The sequence below is a fragment of the Mauremys mutica genome, chromosome 24 (assembly GCF_020497125.1).
Source record: "Mauremys mutica isolate MM-2020 ecotype Southern chromosome 24, ASM2049712v1, whole genome shotgun sequence".
Classification (NCBI taxonomy): domain Eukaryota; kingdom Metazoa; phylum Chordata; order Testudines; family Geoemydidae; genus Mauremys; species Mauremys mutica.
Window position 1 is genome coordinate 6631937 of NC_059095.1, and position 24084 is coordinate 6656020.

Consider the following 24084-nt stretch of genomic DNA (forward strand, 5'->3'; position numbering starts at 1 on the left):
ACTCCGTAGTCAACGGGGAGCCCGTGCAGAGTGGAACCCGGGGTGCTCACCAGGCAGGCTGCTGCCTTTTCCCCCAGCTGGAGCATTTTTTCAAGGCATGCGGCCTCATTCCTAGATAGCCTGAATTTCAACAGTCAGGCCTGGAGAGCGCAAAGGTGCCCATCACTGTGGCAGAGCCTAAATCTAGTCGCCCGGGGCGCAGCCTTTCACCCAGTCGCAGCTGGAAGTGGGATGTTTTCTACTGGCATGGCTATCCTAGGTGGATGGATTTGGGCCAGTGCCCCCCAGTAATCCCAGTCGGACGCTGGGGCATTAGATCCATGAGAAACTGCAACAGTCTCTGCCCCCCCCCCCGCCCCTGGTCTTCGTTCTGCAGGTTTTGTGAGCTTTGACAACCCGTCCAGTGCCCAGACTGCCATCCAGGCCATGAACGGCTTCCAGGTCGGCATGAAGAGGTTGAAGGTTCAGTTAAAACGACCCAAGGATGCCAGCCACCCCTACTGACAGTGTGTGAAGCCAGGATTCAGTGCTGCAGCACAGGTAAAGCATTAGACCGCCCGGCTCCTGCTCCTCCACCCAGGTCCACCTCCACCGCTGCCCTGTGACTCTGCAGCTGAGAGATCCTTGCCAGAAGCAGGTTAACCAGCTCTCAGTTGTTCGGCAGCCCCAGTCCATCCTGACTGCCCTGCTTTAGGGGTAAGTATTAACCCCGAGAGATTGTTTTCAGGCGGTGCGCGTGACGTGGGCTTAGCCTGTGGCACGGTCTCCCAAGGTAAGTGGTGGCAGCCACAACACTTGGGTCATTTAAAAATGGACTGAAGCATTCACTGGAGGGAACAATCCAGCTGGGTGGAGTAGACGGGGACCCAGGGTTCTTATGTCCTAATACAGCCAGAAAGCCAAAGAGCTTCCATCTCTGCTTTCTGTGGACTCCGGGACAATACATTGGGTTAGGAACAGGGGGCTGGGGTGAGGCACCACTTCTGCTGTTTAGTCTGGCCATGGTTTGAACTTCTGCGGTGACAGCTTGTTTTTCTCTGTTGGCTACCCTAGGCTGGAGGGGTTTTGCTAGCGAGGGCACTGGTGGAGGGGTCTGGAGCATGGTGAAGTTTGCGTGGCATCAGGGACCCAGCGAATGCTGGGTTTTGCAGCTGTTCCCATGTGAGAAACCCTTCTCCCTGGGGATGCTGCATTAAGAACTGTAGGGATGCCGCAGCTGCAGCAGGGACATGGTTAGCGGATGATGGACGTCAGCCACCACTCACGCCTGGCCATCCTCAGACTGGGCTTGGTACCTGCTTTGGCTGCCAGCGCGGAGGCGCCCACTTGCACTAGTGTTACTGCTGCATTTGGGGCTGGCCCTCGCCAACACTCGCGTTAGATGTTTCTAATGGGGTGGGGCGAGCTGTTTCACCCCCATTACAGAGCACGTTCCGGGCACTTCGTGCTGCCACAGGACTGAAGGCAGCGAAGCCCCGTCTTCGCTGGCAGCCAAACAAGTTCTCAGCCCGCGTCAGCCATACTCCTTCAGTGTGGGTCTGCCCCCAATGTTCTAGTGGCTAGACCATGTATGAAGGCTTCTGAGGCTGGTACAGCCTTTGAGCTAATGAAGCTGTCCCTTCAGCCCGCAGGCATCCAGTGGTGTTGGGTTCAGGGCCTTCAGACCGCTGAGCTGAGGGAAGGCTGGAGGGGTGGGGAGAACCCTAATAACATGGAGTCACTTTCCTCCAGTGGAGGGGAAGGACAACGAGAAGCCTGATGTTCACCTACGGCCTCCTAACCTCCCACCTTCTTTTCCTGCAGGCAAAGGAACCATCCAGAGGAAGAAGAACTTCTGCTTCAAGCTGATTTCAGGAGAGGCCAGTAAATTTAAGAACTCTTTTGACACCGCCCCTTTCCGTCCCACCCTGCCCCCCCCGCCCCGAAAACGTGACGCTCCGAAGAGAAGAGACGCTTTGGAAGGCTTGACATCGACCCAGCGGGAAGAGTCTTGTCACAGCTGGCTGCTGCCACCACCACCATTACTGGGGGAGGAGGGGCCAGAGAAGTCGACACTCATGGGGACCAGGCTGCCTTCTGCTCGGGATAGGCGTGGAGTGCCGTGGACTAAGAAAACTCAATTGTTGCGTCTCTAGGTCACCACAGCAACTCACGGGATTTTGGCTTTCACCCTTTCATATATAAATATAAATATATATATAATATATATATATATATACAGTCTCTATTTTTTTTTAACGTAAATCACAGGACCAAACTTTTCCATTCAGAGACTCCCTCCTCCTCACCTCCGGAGGGGTTAGGAGCAAAAGGGTTACTGCTGGGACAGCACTTCCTCTACGGGGACTGCACAAGGGCCTGGACGTTGTCAGAGGACGTGGCCATGGGGAGATCCTCTCTCCACTTAGTATTAGCAAGCGGTGAGGAGAGAGCGAACTATATACCTCCAGGAACGGGGTGAGGCCACCTCAAGATTCACTCACCCATCAACCTTAGCACCAGCTTGGTTCAAGCTACTGAGAGCTCTCAGTCTTACTTCTTGGAGGCCTTCTGGAGACCAGGCTACTGGGATTTGGCGCTGAAGCCCATCCTGAGCACTCCTGGAATGGGAAATAAGGTACCTTTACCCTTCATCTCCGGCAACAGCATCCCTTCCCCGTGGCTCAGCAAAGAACCCTTGACTTTCATCGTTCTCCATGGCAACAGGGAATTTTTCCCAACCTATCAAAGGCCAGCGCTGTAATCCTACAGCAGAGAGATGGAAGCCTGAAATGGCCTCCACGTTCCAGCTAGAACATAGAGCTCTTTATCAAGCGTTTAGCATTTCCAAACCAAACATTCCATTGGCGACGATGTTTACTCCAGTTGAGGACCTCTTAGCTCCTCCGCAAGGCTTTTCAGAGCAGATCCACGGAGGATAACATTGTAAAAGAGGTTGTTCTGTTTTTTTCAGCATTCCCCCGCCCCTCCAAGGACAAATTATACAGTATGCAGCATATATAGATATAGCTATAGATATAGATACACTTAAGCACAGAACCCAGGTCTGAGCTTGGTTAATTGGAGCTCTCCTAAAGTAGGGATCGTATGGACAAGCAGCATCCATTGAACGACTTGAAAGAGTCCCTTTAAGGTTCTACCAAAATAAGTTTAAGCAAAAGAAAAAAAAACAACTTCTGAACAACTAGTCCAGAGTTTGCTAATGTGCGAAGAACATTCCTGTGCGTGTCTGCGTGCGTTTGTGTGTGTGTGTGCGCGTGTGTTTAAACAACATCAGCAGAGGGTTGGTGGGGAAAGACTGATGTAGCAGGTTTAGAAGAGAGCACTGAGGACTAAGTTTCTCTTGGGACCTTTATAATCTGTCATCATTCTCCAGATTCCCACGTGCAGATGTTGCCCAGGCTCTTTAAGAAGGTACATTTGTGGATCTTCACCAACCCTCGCTGTCTGATTCTGAGAACACGAGAGAGAGGATGAAGTATTGAAAGCTTGTGCGTTTCTATCGTCCATGTTTACTGATTGTAAATACCATTTTTATACTTAACATCTATTATGTACGTGATTTGTACGATGTTCTTTATTTCTGCTACAAGTGATTTCATGAAGTTTGAACTTTAATCAAATTTTGAACAAAAAAAAATATTACCAACAAACAACAAAACGAAAAAAAAAAATAAGGACTTTGGAAATTTTAGGTTGAGCTGGTTTGAACTAAGTGTCTAAGATCAGTTTCTTCCATCACAGTTACCAATGTGACCGATCCGGTGTTGCAGGTGAGATTCAAGCTATGTCTTAATGTCAAACTCCTCGCTCTGGTCTAAAGAATCCGAAATTTATTTAATAAAAGTTTTACTTGTTAAGTAACTGGTTTTCGGCTGTTGGTTGTGTCCCTCGCCAAATGGTTTCTTGGGTTTGAAGACAGTCAGGAAGGCCCCAGATGAGTAAAGCATTTAAATACAGGCTTAAGGCCATCCCTATTCAGCAAATCAGTTGGGGGTACATCTGCACTGCAGCTGGGAGATGTGAGTCCCTCAGCTCAGGGAGACGTACCCGGGTTAGCTTTAGTTGCGCTATGCACTAAAGATTGCAGCGTGGCCGTGGCAGCAGGAGTGTTGTGACCTCTAAGCACCTACCTAAGACCTCAAACAGGCTCATACTTGAGCTGCCAGGGCCACGCTGCTGTTTTTAGCGCACTGTCTTGATCAAAGCTAGCACATGCCTGTCGCCCCCACGCTGGGTATTATGTCAGCCCGCTGCAGTGGCACTGTACCCTAAGCACCGGTCCACAGTCAAGCATGTACTTAGGTTCCCTCTGTATGCAGCAAGGCCTGTAGACGTGGGAACGGACAGAAAGTAGGGTATGTGCCAGCAAATGTCCTTATGAACAGGCATCCCTAAAGGGCAGTAGCTGTCTAGGGCGTTCGATGGCACCCTCCCCAGAATAGTCGCCCCAGCACCTCTCCGTTTATTGGTGGCCCCAGCCCTGGTGAACGCTGCGGGACAGGGAGCGGCAGCATTTGAGAGCGGGGGACATGGAGGCCAGGCACTGACCTGGCAGTTCCCAACTCCCTGCGCTGTGTTTTAGCCACCACGTCGCGCCAGCAAGCGGTTTCAGCCCCGGCTCTAGGTGTCTCGCTGAAGAGAGCTGGCCAGAAACGTACACGTTGGTCTGCAGCCTCTGAAAGCCAACCGCATCGCCTGCGCCCCAGTGGAGCAGAACCGGCCCCGGCTCCGTGACCTACACCCATAAGCTACAAGGCGAATGGGCTTTTCTTTCCGCCACTGTCTTCTCTCACTCTTCTAATGTGTTAGTTACAAAGTCCAGCTGTTTTATTTTTAACTGATTAGTTCCCACAGCAGCTCTGTAAATAAAATGGAGCAGCCCTTCAGGACTCAAACTCGACGCTGGCCCATCTATTAACTTACACCAGAATATCTGAGCCTGCCAAGAGAGAGAGAGCGAAAGAAAGAAAGAAAAAAACCCCTCCTCTGATCTGTAGCATAAGGGAAGCAGGACTGTGGTCAGCCCAGGACAGCAGGATTTTGTGTTCGAGATTAGCTCAGCCCTGGTATGTTGCATGTAGGTTTCAGTTTTCCCTTCTGAAAATGGAATTAAGGTTTATAAACCAGGCCTGCTTGGAAAAGAAAGTGCTTTGAGCTACTCCTATGAAAGGTGCTCAAGGAAAGCAAAGGGTTCTGGGGAAATAAAGGCTCTCGAAGGCTAAATTTAATGTTTTCCCCTCGAAGTCATGGGGCTCCTGGCGGAGGCTTCCTAAGTGCCCTTATTATTCTAGTTTACATTTAAACCGTTGGAGACCGTTTTCCCAATCTCCGAGTGTTGCATTCAGAGGAGGATTACACTTTTGTGGGGCCCTGGGCCAGAGCAAGTGGGAGCCCCTCCCTACCCCTTCAGTCCCTCCCCCCCACACACCCCTCATGCTCCTGCCAGGGAAATGGGATCAGGGCATAGGAGCTTGCCCTGCCAGGGAGTGTGGTTACAGCATGGGACCGCCAGGTGGGTGGACGGAGCAGGGCAAGCCCCCATGCCCTGACCCTGCTCCCTGGCAGGAGCACCGGATGGGAGGGGGGTTAGGGCATGGGGGTGCCCATTTTTCCAGGGCCCCCCCAATTGCCCAGGGCCCCTGGGCATGGGCCCTGTTGGCCCAGTGACTAATCAGCCACCGGATGCACTGGTCAGTTCTCACATCTCCATGCCTTTGTTTACTGCAACGGTCACCGAGCTCATAGGGGAGACTGAGGATTTGGGTATGAAGCACCGGGGAGGCCCTTAGGCAAAGAATTATTGCCCAGAGTGGCTGGACGCTTGTCCCGTCCTGTCCAGCTCGAGCCCCAGCCCTGCGCTTGCATGTTCTAGAACAGGGCGGTTTCTCCGTTGACGGTAACCAGCGGAATAGAACCGAGGTGCAAAGGGAGGGAGGGAGAGTGGAGGTCGGAGCCCTGAAGTGCAGCCCGGTACAATACTCCACCCTCCGGCTCGGGCAAGATGTCCTCACACAGACCCCCGGCCACCGCTCTAGGGCGGCAGACCCAGGCCCAAGCAGAGGAAACGGGGCTGCAAGGGGAGGCGAGCAAATGGAAGCAACCCGCTGCGCTGCCTGCTGCAGCGGAGCAGCTTGGGGCCGGCGCGCTTCGTTCCAAGGCCAGCTCACCTAGCAAAACCTTCCCTAGGCTGGAGGTGGGGCAGCACGGGAGAGCCCAGGGCAGTGGCAGGAGGGGTGAGCCCCGCCCCGCCATCCCCCATCGGATCCTGCTCAAGACCAGGCAGCCCCTCTCGCCACCCCTGCTATTTTTGGTGCACCCGCTTGTGCGGCGCTACCGCGGGTACGTCGCCAATGCAGCTTGAGCCCCGGCGTCTGCTTAGCCTAGCCGAGAGCACGCTGCAGGGTACAGAGTGACCTGCCGGCAGAGAGGAAAACTGGGCTTGGGGCTGGTAATGGCCTCTGATGAAGGACCAGGCTCCAAGCACGGAGGCTGGTGCCTGCGGAGAAGGGAAGCTCTCACTCCGCCTTTCTTCTTGTGCCATTTGTTGCAGAGGGCACTTCATCTACGCCTTTGCATTGAAGGGCCAGCAGCCCTTGTACCCGAGCACATCAGGGATCAGGCTGCAGGCAATTTGACTCCTTCCCTGCATACAGGCACGAGCCCACGGATATTTTAAAAAACAGCGGTTTAATTAAAATAGAGGTTAAAATGCTATTAACAGCTGGTTGGGGGGAGGTTGATGAAGTCCACAAAGAACAGCAGCGTGGAGCAACACCAGTCGTACAGAACGTACAGACACATTTACAGGCTGGAGAGCACAAATCTACACATCTGAGCAGCGATAATAAGAGAAGCTGTTTCTTCAGGCTCGGCCGCTCCCAAATCCACGACGAGCTCTGTCTCGGCTCGGGCGAGTTGAAGCCGCGGGGCGTGTGTGTCTGGGGTGGAGCGGCTACGACAGGCGATCGTGACCATTTCACAGGTTAGACAGCTCTGCGGGAGGAACAGGGCGAGGGCTCCCGCTGCCCCTTCCTGCTCAAACCAGCAGCTTTCCTTGGGGGCACTGGAAAGGGGCCAGGTTTCACGGCATAGTCTCCTGCGGCACGGGGCTATCTGCAGACAGGGCTTCTTGGCTGGCTTTGTTTCTACAGCCATCGCTCTGGATCTGGAGCGCAGAGGGGCCACTCCCAGTACCAGCCCCAGCCGTGCAGTATGCTCCCCCCCGCTCCCCTCAGCTTGCTCATCGTGGCACAGGGAAGCAGAGCGCTTGGTAAGAACACCAACTCAGCACGGGGTCAACCTAGGCGCACGGCGGCCATGAGATGGCAGAGAAATCCCTCCAAGGGCCACCAATGGAGAAAGCTGGAGGAGGTTCTGACTGGAGGACGGGGTGGGGGAAGCACCCCAGGGACAGAGAAGGGGCTGGTAAGCGGGTATTATGGATGGGGGCAGCATTGCCCCCAGAGATGGCCAGTTGAGAGTCTGGCCAACCTACGAAGCAGCAGCCCTGGCAAAGCAAGAGCCAACGCCGGTCCCCGACTCTTGCTCGCAAGGCAGGGGTGCAGCTGTAGCTTATGGGATTCAGTGGAGACCAGAACATCGGAGCAAGCCGCACTTTGCCTTCAGTTAGCAACAGAGAGGGGGAGTCAGCTGGACCAAGCAGGCCGGCTTGGTGGGAGGAGAATTTGCTCCAAGATTGGGAGGTGCCAGGGGCTTCTCTCTTCCTAGATGGGGGCCCCCCGACACTGACAAAAGGTCCGCGCTCATTAGCAGCACCAGAACAGCTTTAGGAAGGCAAGACCGCACCAGACTAACGAGGCAGCGGGATGCCCCGGCCCCGGCGCGCCAGTGGCCACGTTAATCGTCTTGGAGACCGTCTGCAACTTGAGTCTGCTGGGGTACAAGGCCTTCAAGTCTTCCAAGGCCCCGTGAGCCGCCATGGAGAACTCGGGGTCCCCCGTGGTGAGCAGGTCAAAGACGCAGGACTGGAAATACACGTCCTCCACCTGCAGGATGTGGCGACACTGCTCGGTGGCCATCTCCACCGTGTAGGCCCGTCGGGAGCTGGGCCAGAGGGGGCTGGAGCTCCCCAGGCTCAGCCGATGCTCCTGGATCAGTTCGTTCTTCGGGCAGCCGTGCAGACAGAGCTGGAGGCCGGCGCTCTCCTCCGAGAGGCTCAGGGTCTCCTCCGGCACACGGATGGCGAAGGTGAGGTAGCGGCCCACTTGGCGGATGATGACGGTGCTGCCGATGTAGTCGGCCTGGATCTCCACCTGGCCGGCGTCCGGCTTTTCCAGGATGCGCAGGCTGCTGGCTCCCTCCTGCCACCCTCCGGTTCTTGTGCCGTCACTGAACGCCAGCGGCAGGTCCTCTGTGGTCGCCTGATAAACCTTCTGCTCCGTGCAGCCCTGGTAACTCTTAAAGATCAGCGTGATCTGCAGAGGAGACGGAAAGCAACGAGATCAGCCTGGTGAAAACGCAGCCCGGTCCCCACCTCCCGCTGCAGCTGCGTCCACTAGGGAAAGGCACCGGGCGACACAGTAGCTCACAAAGAGGCTTTGGGGAGAGGTCCTGACTCCATGGGTGGTCCGGGGCTGGAGCACCCACGGGGAAAAAACAAACAAATGAAAAAAAAACAAAACAGTGGGTGCTCAGCAGCCACCGGTGGGCCCCACCGATCAGCTCCTCCCTCTCCAGTGCCTCCCACCTGACGAGGATCAGGGGGCCGGGAGCGGGGTCACGGCTCCGGGAAGGGGGGCTGTGGACAGGGGTAAGGGGGCCGAGGCTGGCCGCAGAGCCCTGGGTGCGGAGCTATTGTGGAGGACACTTGGTGCGGGGCTGGCTGCAGGGGCCAGCAGCTGGGTCTGTGTCTTGGTCTGAGGCCAGGAGCAGAGCTGGGTGGTGCTCCCTTCCCGTCCCCCATGGGGCCTGGTCCCCAGCCGTGCCCCCCCCCCAACATTCCTCCATCCCCCTACACTTTGGGGACCTCTGCCCTAAGCCATCTGTTCTCTACTTCCCAGTGACACATTCCACTAGAGCTGAAGCTTACCTCCCCCACTGTGCTCCAAAACCCGCCGGGGCGGGGCGGGAGGAACCCAGGGCCCCCCAGAATATCTAGTCTGCTAGAGGCACCTTGCCTCAAGTCGTTTCAAACCTGGCCGCCGGATCGCTGAGGCCACTGGCCGCACAACCTCGAAGAGCTGTCCATAGCTGCAGCTCTCCTCCGGACCCCACAACCCTCCGCTGGCACATCCAGCGGCCAGGACACAGAGCACAGGGAGAGCTAAGTTCATCGTCGCTTTTGGTAACCAGTGGGAAGTCAGCCGGGCCGGCAGATGGCCACACAGCCTCAAAAGCGTTCGCAAGGGCACGCTCAGCAGAAGGGCTACGTGTGGCCAGAGGCTGACCCGAGCTGGGCTATCCCAGCCAACGGTGAGGTGTGGGGAAAGGAGGTTCCCAAACTCTGCTGTGCCTCTCTTATGGTTAGAGACCGTCAACGTCCAGTGAGGCCAGCCCTGACCTCACCAGGGGCAGCAGTTGTTTCAAGGTTCCTGAACAGGTTTAAACTTAGGTGACAAGAGGCCATCAGCACCGTGCCCTTATCTGGCGGCAAGGGAAGCCAGGCACCAGCTGGATACGTGCTACGGGACAGGATCGTCTCTGAACAAGGCCCAGCGCCTAGGTGGGGCCCTTCATTTTCCGTTTTTATTTTATTTAATTTTTCTCGGGAATGGAGCAGTGTTTATTACCACCACCACAAAAACAGGTGAAAATCAGGGCAAAAAAACTATTAATAATTGTTCTGGGTAAATATCAGGGTTTATTCTGGTGGGCTGAAAGACAGGAGGGTGGAAAGTATCCAGCAGATTAAGGCTTTGAATTCTGTTCATCAATGTGGTTTGCTGCAGAACTAAAAAAAGAACTGAAAACTCAATGCCACCTCTGCGTTTAAGAAAACAGTACATCTCTAACCCCCACCTAAAACTTGTCAGTTGAATAAACAGTTTAGTGCAGTAGACGTAGGCCATGTCTACACTACAAAGTTAAGTTGACTTCATGGAAGTCGACATTAAGCCTCCGATTGAAGTAAGTCGTTCTTGCGTGTCCACACAACGCTCATTGTGTCGGCAGGGTGCATCCTCGCTAGCAGGGCTTGCATCGAGGCACGGAGCACGGCATCGTGGGTAGCTATGCCTCAGTGCATGTAGCCAAGTGGAATTTTGGGTTGGGCTTGCAATGCCTTATGGGATCAAAACATTGGCACGGGTGGTTAGGGGAACATCACGTTAACCTCCCATGATGCACTTACCTCCCTCCCTCAAATCAATGGCAAACAAGCCAAGCCTTTTTCGCGTCTTTTTTCATGAGCCTGGGTTATCCTCGCAGACACCATAGCACGATAAGCATGGACGCCACTCAGCTGTACTCTGTTGTTCTGAGTGCCTTATCCTGCAGTATTTACACAGCCACCACACAGAACAATGTGATGCCACACAAGCAACCCTGCTGGAAGGCGGAGCGAAGCAATTCACAGTTGCTGGTGACAGTCACACATCCCCTTGACACGGCTGAGCACCGTTTCTGGGCCCGGGAAACAAGCACTGCCTGGTAGGACTGCATGGTTATGCAGCTATGGGATGACAAGCAGGGCTGCAGAACTTTCGAATGCATAAGGCCACTTCCCAGGAAGAGCGTGAAGAGCGTTCCCCAGCCCTGAAACGCAGCAATAGCAAAATGAGAGGTGGCGATAGCTCCGTGGAAGCTTGCAATGCCAGACTGCTACCGGTCAGTAGGGAACCAATTTGGAGTGAGTAAATCTAACGTGATATCTGTTGTGATCCAAGGTTGCAGGACCATTAACAGACTTCTGCTAAGAAGGGTAGTGATTCTGGGCAACTTGCAGTGGATGGTTTTGTCGCGATGGGGTTCCCTAACTGCGGTGGGGCGATAGGGATATGTGTTCTATCTTGGCACCAGACCACCTTGCTAAAGAGTACATAAACCAGAGAGGGGTATTTCTTAATAGTGTTGCCAACGCTGGTGGATCACAGGGGCTGTGTCACCGACATCAGCATGGGATGGTCGGGAAGGGTGCATGACACAGACATCTTTAGGAACACAGGCCTGTTCAGAAAACTGAAAGCAGGGACTCTTTCCAGGATGCAAAATAACCACTGGTGATGTTGAAATGTCAATCGTGAACCTGGGAGACCCAGCCTACTCCTTGCTTCCATGGCTCATGAAGCTGCACACCAGCACCCTGGACAGCAGTAAGGACCAGTTCAACCACAGACTGAGCAAATGCAGAATGGTGGTGAAAGGTACCTTTGGACGTTTAAAAGGTTGCTGGCGCTGTTTGCTTACTAGATTAGACCTCAGTGAAAGCAATATCCCCATTGTTATTATGGGGCACACAACAGACAGCAATATCTGTGAAACAAAGGGAGAAAAGTTTCTGCCAGGGTGGGGGGTTGAGGCAAATCATGTGGCAGACAATTTTGAGCAGCCAGACACCAGGGCAATAAGAACAGCACATCAAGGGGCTCTGTGTCTCCATGAGGCTTTGAAAACCAGTTTCAGTAACGAGCCAGAGTAATGTGAGACTTATCTGTGTTGTTCCTTACCAAGCTGTCCTCTTCCTTGCATTTTCTCCCCTTTAAACGCCACTCCCGTCAACCATCATGTGTTGAATGAATAAAAGAGTCTTTTCTCCTCAATCCGTTAAGTTTTATTATGCACACAAACACACAGAGACAGCAAAGAAAAGTAAGATAACCTGGGGCAAAAGGGCTGATAACACTGTGGGGGGAGAAACAAGGAAAGCTTGCTTACAGATGCACTGCAACAACAATTAAAGGTGTGGGAATGGGCACCTTCTGGTCCTTGTACCCTTCTCTGGTGTTGAGTGCAAGGGATACAGAAGACCCCACACGCACATACCTAATAGGACGTTTGGGGGAGGAGGATGCAGAACTGGGCAATGATGGCAGCAGGTTCAGCATTGGGACTCTCGCATCCAGCTGCCTTTCATGAACCTCAACATGTCTGACTGCTCATTCATAATGTGCAGGATCTCTTCCTGCATCCCTGTATGCTCTCCTGTCCTCCCAGTCCAGGTCCAGGTTCTCAGACAGTGCAATCCTCCATGCTCTGAGCTCCGTCTTGTCAGTCTTGGAGGCGCGCATTGAACACATCCTCCTGAGTCTTCTTTTTCTGCCTTCTAATCTGGGAAAGTCTCTGTCCCGGTGTGAAGGATGCGCCGACGGACAAGGTTTCTGCTGCAAAGCACAAGGGTAGCATTGACGGTGCTTACATTGTTTCTGGTGCAAGGTAAATGTTTTTGTTTTTAAATTAAAAAAAAAGACCCACCCATCAATGCATTTCACTGCAAGCCACCACGTAATCAGAACTTCTGGCTATTGCAAGTGTCGGTTCGCTGCTCCAGCTTGGGTGAATACGGCCACGAGGCACGGGCGAGAGGCCTTGTGCTGCTGCTTTTGTGAGGATATCCTTGGGATCACAGGCTGGAACGTGAGAAAAGCCCCGTCTCCTAGCAACCTGGACGGTGCTTGAGGACAGGCACCAGGGTAAAGCCCCCCCAAACGGGAGGCAAACAAGAAGCCGCCACCCTCGCTCTTCCCTCCCCCCCCCAGGCTGCTTGCAATACCTGGTGATCCCTTCCAACCACAACCACGGCACGTTTGGGAAAGCCTGGTTGCGTGACCCACATTTCAAACAGGTGGTGGATTTCCTGCTGAATTATTTGTGGTTTAAGGGCTAGCATTGAAAGCTTCCCCCGTTTCCCCTAGGTGACCCTGTGCGATATCACTCTCCTGAGGGTAACAGAGGCAACAATGGAGCAGATGCAGCAAGCGTCTGGGGACAGACCTGGTACTTATGCTGCCATGCCGTGTGCCGCAATGATCCCAGCAGAGTTAATACTGGACTGGCGCAGGAAAGTGTCCTACCGTGGTGAATGCAAAGAGGCAGCCCTTCCCCGAAACCTTCTGTAAAGGATGGCAGAGTACCTCCATGAAAGCTTCCTCGAGATCTCCATGGAGGATTCCCAGGCCATCCCTGTGCACAGAAACCGTCTGTTTCGGAGAGCACCCTCTGCGTAGCTGGAGTGGCCACTGACATCCACCACACCTACTTTTTTGTTCAGATTAAACATAAAATATAATAGCATGTAACCCCTTCAGTTTGACTGGAAACGTGGACTCACCAGAGGTGCCTTTCCCGGGCGGCATCCCGCTCCGCTGCCAACTGGTCCTATGAGGGGATGGGCTCCAGGGTTAAAAACAGTTCTTAGCTGTCAGGGAAAATGGATCCTCCGCTTGCCTGCCTCACATTCTCCACCTCCTCGTCCACAATGTCCTCCTCGTTGTTGCTCGAGGTCACCCGGGGCTCCTGGCAGGTATCCATGGAGCGTTTTGGGGAGTGATGGGGTCGCCGCCGAGAACGCTTGCAGCTCCTCATAGAAGCGGCATGTTTGTGGGGCACAACCAGAATGGTTGTTCGCCTCCCTTGTCTTCTGGTACGTTTGCTGAAGCTCCTTTACTTTCACGCGGCACTGCTGCGCGTCCCTGGTGCAGCCCTTCTCCCCCATGCGATCTTGGCACAGACGTCAGCGTTTCTTCTGCTGGAGCGTAGCTCCGCCTGCACAGACTCTTCTTCTCCACCCAGCAATAAGATCCACCACCTCCTGTGTGCTCCATGCTGGAGCACGTTTGCGGCCTTGAGTCTCCATGATCAGCTGTGCTGGCGAGCTCTCCAGGCTGATCAAACAGGAAATGAACGTTCAAGAGTTCCCGGGGCTTTAACAGGGAAGCAACTGTTTCCTGTGTACCTGGGTGACGTGCAGTGGAGTTGAAAGTGCTCTCCAGAACGGTCACAGCAGAGCACTGTGGGACACCTCCTGGAGGCCAATTCATTCGAATGACACAATGCCATGTCGACCTCTGGCCGTCGAATCAAGCGCTACGCCTCTCATGGAGGTGGCGTACAGAAGTTGATTTTACAGGCCACTTAGGTGGTCAGAAGGGACTCGGTAGTGTAGACGCATACGTTATGAGATTGACTTAATGCAGCTTATGTCGACCTAAGTTTGTAGCATAGACCAGACGTGTACTATTAGCCTATAAATAGTTACATTTAATAATTGGGCCACACCATTTGCCGCGCATACTTCATTCTTTTCTCCCGTTTTTGTTTTGTTTTTTAAACTTTCAAATACTTCCTTGTGAGATGTGTACGTGGCAGGCGTGACATTCATCAGTCCCTTCAGATGCGCACACACTTCAGAGCTTGCGCGCAGGCCTGTTTGTTTATTGTGTGCATCTTCTAGACTAATACATGGTCTTATTTCAACAGACAGCTTTGCATATACACACAGACTAATGTATTATCTTCATACATAGATCTCATGCAATGTACCGTATGTTCCTAATAAAACCAGTTATTTTGTATATATTTGAATGCTACAAAAGTAGGGTGAAAAATCAGAAAAAAAAAAACCACTTTCTGTAAAACCCGGGTAAAAATCAGTTTAAACTGAAAACGAAGGGGCTTACGCATGGGGTAGGCAGGTAAGGACAGCAGGTGCCCTGAAGGTTTCAGCACGGCACACCGTTATCCAACTCCAGCACGGGGCAGCCTCCGGTCTCAACCCGGGGTGTGCCAAGTTGCTGCCCCCACCTCTTATTATTCGTGTCTCCGTAGCACCTAGGAACGCCAGCCATGGGCCAGCACCCTTCTGTGCTAGGCTCTGCACAAACAGAGCAAACTGCCAGTCCAGTTCTGTTCATTCCCTCTGGGACACCTGGCACTGGCCACTCTTGGAAGACAGGATACTGGGCTAGATGGACCTTCGGTGTGACCCAAAGGTCTTACAGTCCTCTCCCAAAGCACTTACAATCTAAGTCTACCACAAGCCCCACTTCCTCCTGGTTCTAGATCCATCCCTGGCTCATGGTTTCCAGAGACTTTGACCAACTAAACTAGAGAGAATCCTTCCTTCCTGCTACTCCAAGCAGCATTTTTCCCCTCTCCCTTTGTAGGGGGGAAGAGGGGGCTTCTCTGGTGTACGTTCACCCATTACCGGCTGTGCAGCTGAAACAATCCGCAGAGGAGGGGATGTCAACGCACAGGACGGCAGAAATAAGCGGTCTAGGAGATTGGGGGTGGGGAGGTAGGTGGGGGCCTCGGTCACCCACAAAGGGAAATCAGTCCTAAACGAACAGAAAGCCCCAGCAGCAGCATGAAGAACTGAGCGGCTGACGGACAAAGATGGGGTCTGTAACTAAGCCCTGCACTGTAACTGGTTTATCCCCACACACACGGGAGCCAAGCCCTGCAGACGTGGCAGGGGAGATGGAGCCTCAAGATTGAAGGGAAGGTGGGTTGGAAAGAGAGTCCTCAGTGAGGCACCTGAGAACGACGGCCTTGCCCCAGCCTGCCCACCTATCTAGCTGCCCCCCTCCAACAGCTTTTGCTAGGGAGCACGTCCTGACCTCCCCTCCTGTCCTACAACTCCAGAGCGATTGTCTCCGACGCTCCCCTGCAGCAGAGCAACAGCGGCTGCTGGGTGAGCATTAACCTTGACGATGAAGACCCGCCCTGTCTTAGCTGTGCTAGCCACAAGGAGAACGAGCGCATCAGGGACCACGCACGGTGCTCGGCTTGTTAAAGCTGGACCCAGAACGCAGGCGGATGGCCCCTAATCTAAATCAACCGCCAAGAAGCTGAAGCACAGAGGGGGGAAAAGAACCTCCCAGCTTCCCTCAACTGGAGGAGGAAACAGGAGGGGAGCCCCTCTGCGCAAGCACCCAACACCAAGTCTTCAATGCTGTGGCACTGGCAGGAGGCCCTGCCATGAGGCGGGTGGAGGAGCAGCTGAGGGGTGAGAGATCAGAGCTGCAAAACAGAACAGAGTCCCCCAGGCTCGCAAGCTCAGCTGGATAGCAGGCACCTCCCTGAGACCAAAATACACGTCACCCCAGCAGCGGGAGAGCCAAAGGGAGGTCAGGACGGAGGGTGTGGGCGAGCCAGAGCAAGCAGAGCGAGTGGGACAAACAGAAGGCGGAAGCATCTGCAGAGTTGGCATTTAACGAGCACCAGAGAAGTAGCCATGAGCCTCAGCGGCAATCGGAAAGCAGGATGGGGCTGGAAGGGACTACAAATAGGAGAAGATCTGCTGAAAGGGAGGCAGAAACCAACCAGGGGTAGGTAGAGATAAAGCACTAAAGCACCAGTGGCCAAGAAAAGCCCCCGCCCTGAAAGAAGGGAAGGAAAGTGAGGGCAGTGCGCGTGGCAGAAGAGGGATTGAAAAAGGAGGTGGCATCACAGATAGCCACTGCAGGCCTCTCAGTGTCCAGCAGCCAGGGAGTTCTGCCGGCTGGACCAAAGACAGACAAAAACAGGGAAGAGAAGCTCTTGGTTTGCCCTCTCTGTGTCCAGTATAGGGGGGAAAATGATACATAGGCAGGATCAAACTGCTCATTTTCCTGTCAGATAGGAGACACTGAGAGGCAACGTGGCCTAGCAGGCTGATTGCAGGGCTGGGAGCCAGGAGAGCTCCACTGCTGTGTCTCTAGCACTGCCCCTCAGGCTAGTGACAGCTATTGCACTCACAAAGAATCACAGAATATCAGGATTGGAAGGAACCTCAGGAGGTATCTAGTCCAACCCCCTGCTCAAAGCAGGGCCAATCCCCAGGCAGATTTTTGCCCCAGATCCTTCAATGCCCCCCTCAAGGATTGAACTCACAACCCTGGGGTTAGCAGGTCAATGCTCAAACCACTGAGCTATCCCTCCTCCCCGCCTTAAAAATCAAGTGGACACATTGCATAAAATGCAGCACTGCTGTCAAACTTGTCCCAGGCACACAGGGGCTGATTTTAAAGGGATTTGGGTGTTGCTGGGCTGAGCAGACCAGTGCTTACCTCCTAGGAAGCTTGCCACCCAATGGCATTTTTGGCCCGGAGTTAGGCATCTCCATGCCACCACGGCTCCTTATAAGGGTTGTAAAGATACACCCCTCTCTAATGCTTCACTCGGCTTAACCCGCTACTGAAAACAGCTGGTCACCGAACAAACCGGTCACGCCCCAGAGGGGGCGGATAACAGCCTCCGGTTAAACTGCAAGGGCAGGGCAAAGGTAGCTGGAGAGCCCGGGAAGCCACGGACGCAGAGGAGCACAATCCAGAGCCGCTGGTCTGGTCTGTGGAACAGGTGACGCTTCCTGCATAAAGCTACCGACTCCTGACACACTATTGCGCAAGGCCTCGTCGTATTGGAAAGGGGGGGGTGGAGCTTCTAGGCCAGTGGGTCTCCACCAGGGGGTTCAGGGCCCCCTGGGGGGCCGTGAGCAGGTTTCAGGGGGTCCGCCGAGCAGGGCCAGTGTTAGACTCGCTGGGCCTCAGGGCGGAAAGCCCAGAGCCTGGAGTCCTGAAGCAGAAGCCTGAGCAACTTAGCTTCATCGGGCTCCCTATGGCGTGGGGCCGCGGGCGACTGTCCTGCTTGCTCCCCCTTAACGCCGGCCCTGGCTTTTTAAAACCAGTTGTGGCACAGGTGGGACGTGGAATTTTTATCACATGTTGGGGGGGAGGGGGGCTGGCTCAGAAAGAAACAGGTTGAGAAGCCCTGGTCGAGGCCTGGATCTAATCCCAGACTGGCGAGCAGAGTTTAGGTCGTTACCATCAGACGCGTGCAGGGCACATGACCCAAGTGAATGGCTTTATTCCTAGAACGCTGGTTTGCTCATCACAAAACCCGCCACCTCCCACACCCGGCTATTGGCCATGGCCACAGCCCCTGGTGCTGGCGCTTTAAATCACGCAGCCAGGCAGAGAAGCCGGCAAGGGCAGAGAAAGATGCCTGCATGGTTAATGTTGGTGCCGTACCCTTCCATCAGATCAAAGAGGGAACCTGCAGTATGCCATGTTGTCAGTCCAACGCTACCCACACACACGAATAAACAATTCTAGAAGCAAGACAGAAAAATGTAGTTGTTGGGATTTTCATACTGAAGCTCTGGGAGATCGTAGCAACGAGCAGATACTGTTGCAGACCCAGCTAGACAATCGCAGCAGTCACACACCGCGTTGGAGATGAAAGCCAATTTCGATCAAGAAGGGATCTTAGCTGGGACACTGGAGTCAATCATACTTTGCCTCGAGCCCATCTCTCCTCTGGGGATCTCACAGAAGGATGGTCTCGGATTAACAGGCCCACATTCACATCGCAAGTCAGTGCCGGAGCTGAGAACGGAGTCCTACTCTACAGCATGACCCGAAAGAGAGTCCTGATAGGGGCTCTCTTCTAGTCCAGTTCTGCTACTGCGCTCATCAGTGCAGGTCTGAACAGCTGCCAGCGGTACACTAAGAAAACATGAGCAACATCTGTCACAAATCACAATTCCTCTGCCTTCCAGTAGGTCCTTGACTGTCTTTCTGTAGGAGGAGGAAGATGTAGGACAAGGGGTTTTTAAACAATGATTTTTAATCTTCCACCTGGAGTATTGCCAAAGCCGCCCGCCTCCGACCAGGCTGGAAGAAAAGCTTTTCACCCTCAAGACCTGAACTGTACAGAGGATTTGGGAGTACACAGATCCTCCGCACTTCCTCAGCTCCAGCTCACAGATGCGCTGCCTCTCCTCCCTAGACTTCGTCCAACTCTAGAGATCTCAAAACAAAACTCAGCTGGAAACAGATTCACTTTTCCCGTCCCTCACTTAAAGCCCTGAAGTTAAGCCAGGGTTGCCTGAAGGTTTGGGAACCGGCCCTGAGTTTGTTGCAAAACTCAGCAGGTTTGGGGTGCTTGCACATGGAAGGTTTGCACAGCCCTGCTATGGAGGCAGGCCCTCAACGTCCCACGGGGTCGGAGGACACCATGCGAACCTCTAATGCAGTCCTGTAATTACGGAAGACCACGGTAACGTGACAGACCTGCGAGAAAGGTACAGAACAGACACACACGATTCCATCTAGAAGAGGCTGTTTCCTAAATAGACACTCTGAAATTCACTTCCTCCGATGACCACAAGGGGGTAGCAGATGATCACAGCAGCTTAGTCCCTCCTAACAGAATCTATTAAGTAGAAGGGTGGGGAGTTGGGGCGTGTGTGTGGGGGCGGGGGTTGGTTTTTGTTTTGTTTTTTTTAAAAGTGGTCTGATTACCTTGCTGGTGGCCGTGGCGCTGGATCCCAGAACAACTGGGACGTTGGTGACCTGGACGGACAGGTACTGATTGTCTATTAGCGGCCAAGCTCCTTCTACTTTACACGTCTGAAACTCATCTTTAAAGGTCCTTAAATGAGGATCCCCAAATAATCCACAGTGGGCAAATTTCTTCTGAAAGCCAGATCGGCTCTCATAGTTGCACAGCTCTGAAACCAGAGGGTCCGGTGTGCCGGGGGCTTTCGCCGAGGAAGTCGGCCCGTCGCTGGAGCAGTTGTGCTGCGTAAAGAGTTCCTTGATTCGGAAGACGGCCGAGTGATACACCAGGTCTCCCCGGCAGGATTTGGCTGTCTTTCTGGTGCACACGGAGTACGCCCGCAAGGCAATGCAATAATCCACGTCCAGCGGTGTCTCTTCAGGCAAGGCATGGCTAGGAGATGTGGCAGCCACGTAGTCTGCATTGCAGGGCTGGATTCGGCACTGCTGGCCATGCACTGCAAGGAGAAAAGGTCATTCTGATCAACGGCAAGCATTTGATGGGTGGCAGTGATCTGCCCACTAACTAGCAACTAGAGAGGTAGGATCTGCCCTAAGCACAAGTCATATAGAGATGGATCTTTCCCCCTCCCGACACTGCAATGAAAGTTCCTATCCAGGGGCTTAAAAAAAGAAGTCCTATAGGTAGAGAAAACGCAGAGGCCAAACTCTTCATGACAGCTTGACTGAGATCTAGATGCTACCTACTGGCTGTTGTGACTCATCAACGCCTTGCACTTAAGATAGCGCTCCATCTCCAAGGCACTTTACCAACCAGGGCCATCACAATACTCCTGAGACAGACAAGTATTAAGTCAAAAATTAAGGATCACCAGCATTTGCTTGTGTTTTTTTTATTAATTAAATCCCCCTCTCTCTAAAGCGGGGCAGAGCAAAAAAATAACCACGGTTAAAAAATTTGTTACAGAGTGAAAATAAAGGAGCGGGGTTACTTCTGTAGAAAAACAGGTGTTGTGCATTACATGGATGTTACACAAGCTACAACATACTACAAACATAGGTAAGACAGCATCAGGCAGTGCAACGCAATGACTTGCCTTTGCTTTTCATATACATACTATACAAATGTGGCAAAACTATCGCTGAAATTGACCAGCCAAGTCACAAGATCGACTGCCTGCTTTTGCCATTATGAAGTGGAAAAAAAAAAGTCATGATTTACTTGCTATTCAAAATAAAGTTCCATGCCTCAAGTGAACAGAATTTTGAAAGGTTGGTTTATATCCATCCACTTTGTATCAAATCTGGAATAATCTACAAGACGTCTAGACTACTGTTATTCTTATATATATATATTTTCAGAAATCACTGCACTGTGTTGTGTTCTTATACACACACAATGCTACACTGTTTGCTGCCCTGAACCAGCCCACAAATGTTAAAGGACAAAACACGTGAGTTATTAAATTCATCCAGTATCCTCCCCGGAGGCAGATATCAGCAATGCAGCAATTTTAGACCCAGCATGTAAATCTGTACTGATTAGCTGCAGATCTTAAACACACAATATCCGCCTCCCTGGAAGCATCTCACAGCCATGTGCGAACATACTGCTGTCACAGGTTTAGCTAGGTTTTACATTAAGGCACAAAACAGCTCTCCCTCTCCCTCCAACTCAGGGAAAAGAAGAAAAGTTACTTTCTATAGCTGGGCTTCTCGGCAATTAGAATAATGAACTGTGGACGGAGCATGGGAGTTAAGATTCCTGAGTTCTATTCCCAGTTCTGCCACTGTCTTGTCTGCTCTGGGGGGGGGGGGGGGGGAAAACACTCAGCCTGAAATTTTCAAGATCACCCACCAATTTTGGATGCCCAACCCGAGCCTGACTTTCCGAAACGCTGCGCACCCATAACTTCCAATGAACTCAGTAACAGCATTGGGTGCTCAGCACCTCAGAAGTCAGGCCCTGGGCATCTCCAGCGGAGCACCCAAGAACTGACCCCTCCCCCCCCCCCCAAATTAGTGCACATTTGATATTTTTGACTTTTGCCTCAATCTATAAAATAGGGATAATTATCCACCTTCCTAAGTGCTCTGCGCCACATGTGAAATCTGCTAGGAGTGAACACGTTCCCCACCTTTATGCCTCGTTTACACTTCGACTGCTTCCACAATTCATTGTATTTTAAAGACTCTGCTCAGCATCTTGTGCAGTTTTTTGCTTAAAAACCAATACTAAAGAGAGACACTTCACTCCAATGGCCTAGGGATTTTCCTAGGAAACAGTTGACATCTGATATAAAACTACACGTTCTTAGATAACGTCACAAAGATACAATGACCTCTACTAAGAACATATTTCCCCCTCTCACTTTAGGTTTAAACTAAACCTTAACGCTTTGTAAAGAACAAAGTTAGCACATCTTCCACACGCACCCCCCCTTTGCGGGGTAAAGTCACTGCAGAGTGCAGGACCCAGCCCTACTTCCACATCATTATTCTTCACACGGGATGCAAGAACATCTTGTGCAAACCCTCTACCGACTGGGCTGTATTTCATGTTTAGCTAGCAGAAATCCCCCGCGACAGCAGGAGTTACCAGGCGGATCATCCCTCTGCCTACCAGGAATGGCTGTGCTCACACGCCCATGGGCGACAGAATTGGGCACAGAAAGCAGAGAGGGCTGGGAAAGTCCCCACCTCCCAGTGGGACCTTCAAGCCCCCAGGAGGTTTTATTGGTTAGTGCCTGGGGGTCTGGAGAAGCAGGCAATGGAGGGGACAGCGCTGTGCAGCCCCTGCCAGAGAAGGGGTCCCCAGCCCAGGAGATGGAGAGGGAGCTGACCCAGCCCTCCTTGGGCCGCTGTCCCTGGCTGGCCCGCCGGCAGCAGAAAGGCGCCTCTGTGCTCCAGGCAGCCGCCTTGTTTGCTTTGGCAGGAGCTGCACGTTCGCTCCTCATAGAAAAAACAAACCTCCCAGAAAAGGCTCGTCCACCCCCACAACACGCACACGCAGGAGGGCCCGCCAGCTAAGCTGAGCACCCAGGCTCCTCCTCAGCACACGCCACAGAGGGGCCCCCAACTCAGGCACACCCTGAGCCCCCCATACTGCCCCCCAATAAGGCATGTGTTTTGGGCCCTCCGCTTCCAGCTATGCCGAGGGGTGCCTGGCAGGGATCCCAGCTCCCAGACAGAGGGGTCCCCAAAAGAGGCAGCCGACCGGCGATGCCCTCATCCTCTCCCACTAGGCATGTGCTCTGGGCGATCCCTTTCCCCCATGGGGCCCCACGGCCAAGGCACATGGTCTGGTGCTCCCTGCAGCCCCTCAAATTAGACACCTGCCTGGGTACCCCCTGACCCAAGGCATGGGCACCCCATCTCCCCCTTTACACCCCCAGACCATCTCCGGCTGCTCCCATCAGCTGATCCCCCCCAGCCCCTCCCCTGAGTTTCCATTCCAGTTCTGACACCCTCCTCCCCAGCTCAGCTCCTCTCCAGTTACTCAGCCCCCAGCTCCTTCCCCTCGCTGCCCCAGCCCAGCTCCCCCCTTCCCTCCAGCATCCCCAGCCCAGCTCCCCCCTTCCCTCCAGCATCCCCAGCCCAGCTCCCCCTTCTCTTCGCCACCTGCTCCTGTCCAGCTCTCAGCATCCCCGGTCCGTCTCCCCCATCCCCCCAACCCAGATCCCCTCAGTCCGACTGCCCCCAGCTCCCCCAGCCCAGCTCCCCCCACCATCCCCAACCTGGGTCCCCCTTTCCCCACCTCTACCTGCTCCGGTCCAGCTCCCCCCCTCCCCAACCTGGGTCCCCTTCCCCCCCCCTCTACCTGTCCCAGTCCAGCTCCCCCCCTCCCCAGCCCGGGTCCCCCTTTCCCCATCTCTACCTGCTCCAGTCCAGCTCCCCCCACCCTGGGTCCCCCTTCCCCCCCCCACCTGTCCCAGTCCAGCTCCCCCCTTCCCATCTCCCCCCAGCATCCCCAATCCAGCTCCTCCCACTCCTCAGCATCCCCAGCCCGGGTCCCCCCTCCACCTGCCCCAGCCCAGCCGCCGCCCCAATCCGGGTCCCCCACCTGCCCCAGCCCAGGTTCCCGCACCCCCCAGCATCCCCAGCCCGGGTCCCCCCGCCCCAGTCCAGCTCCCCCGTAACCCCCGGTCCGGCTCGGCTCGGCTCCCACGGCCCCCCCGATCCAGCCCCGCTACCTGCGGCCGGCGGGGCCAGGCACACGAACACCAGCAGCAGCAGCACCGCGCTGAGCAGAGGCCGCCGCCGCGGCCCCCGGAGCCGCTCCACAGCCGCCGGGGGGAGGCTGCCTGGCCCCATAACCATCCAGCCATCGGCCCGGGAGCCTCCAGCTCCAGCTCCAGCTCCGAGCAGAGCTGCTCCGCCGGCCCGGAGGAGACTGCGGGCTCCGGCCGCCTCCGTCCCCCCAGCGCCGCCAATGGAGCAGCAGAGGCAGCCAAGGATCTGCATATTAATAAGGCTGCAGCCAATGGGAAGGCAGCCAGAACCGACTAATCTGCATCTTCATTATCCTGCCACCAATGGGCACGAAAGCAGCGCCCCCAAATTCGTATCTTCAACAGCCTCCAACCAATAGGGCAGCTCCAAATGTGAAGCTCCAGCAAATAGGGAAAGAGCCAGGCCAAGCTAATCTGCATAACAATTAGCCTTTCACCAATGGGACAGCACCTAGGCCCCGCTAATCTGCATATTCATTCCCCTCCAGCCAATCCGTGACGGTCTTGTTTCACAGCGCTGTCCTTCAAGACACAGAGAGCTGCTGTTGAGGGCAATGGGGGGGGAGTAGCTGCTGCACACTGGGTCTGATGAAGCCAGAAGGGGAGGGGGCGAGAGAGACACTTGGGGATGGGGCAGATATTTGCCTTAGGAGTGCGCCAGGTGGAACCACATG

At 54.0% G+C, this 24084-nt stretch overlaps 2 protein-coding genes across 4 annotated transcripts in view; one reads left to right on the plus strand and one right to left on the minus strand.

Annotated features, from left to right (window-relative positions):
- The window catches only part of CELF5 (CUGBP Elav-like family member 5), a 58260-nt gene extending 54419 nt beyond the window's left edge, over window positions 1-3841 (plus strand). For all 3 annotated transcript variants that reach the window (XM_044998768.1, XM_044998770.1, XM_044998769.1), the window contains 2 exons: window positions 377-540; window positions 1804-3841. In XM_044998768.1, the coding sequence (XP_044854703.1) occupies window positions 377-504 (128 nt within the window). In that variant the 3' untranslated portion in view covers window positions 505-540; window positions 1804-3841. The remainder of the gene's footprint in view (window positions 1-376; window positions 541-1803) is intronic.
- A 2528-nt stretch (window positions 3842-6369) lies between these two features.
- On the minus strand, window positions 6370-23584 carry LOC123356099 (repulsive guidance molecule A-like). Its single transcript, XM_044999072.1, has 3 exons — window positions 23372-23584; window positions 19182-19675; window positions 6370-8438 (listed from the first exon to the last, which is right to left on the minus strand). Exons 1-3 carry the CDS (start codon window positions 23496-23498, stop codon window positions 7770-7772), a joined length of 1290 nt encoding a protein of 429 aa, XP_044855007.1. The 5' UTR covers window positions 23499-23584; the 3' UTR covers window positions 6370-7769.
- Window positions 23585-24084: the final 500 nt, after the last annotated feature.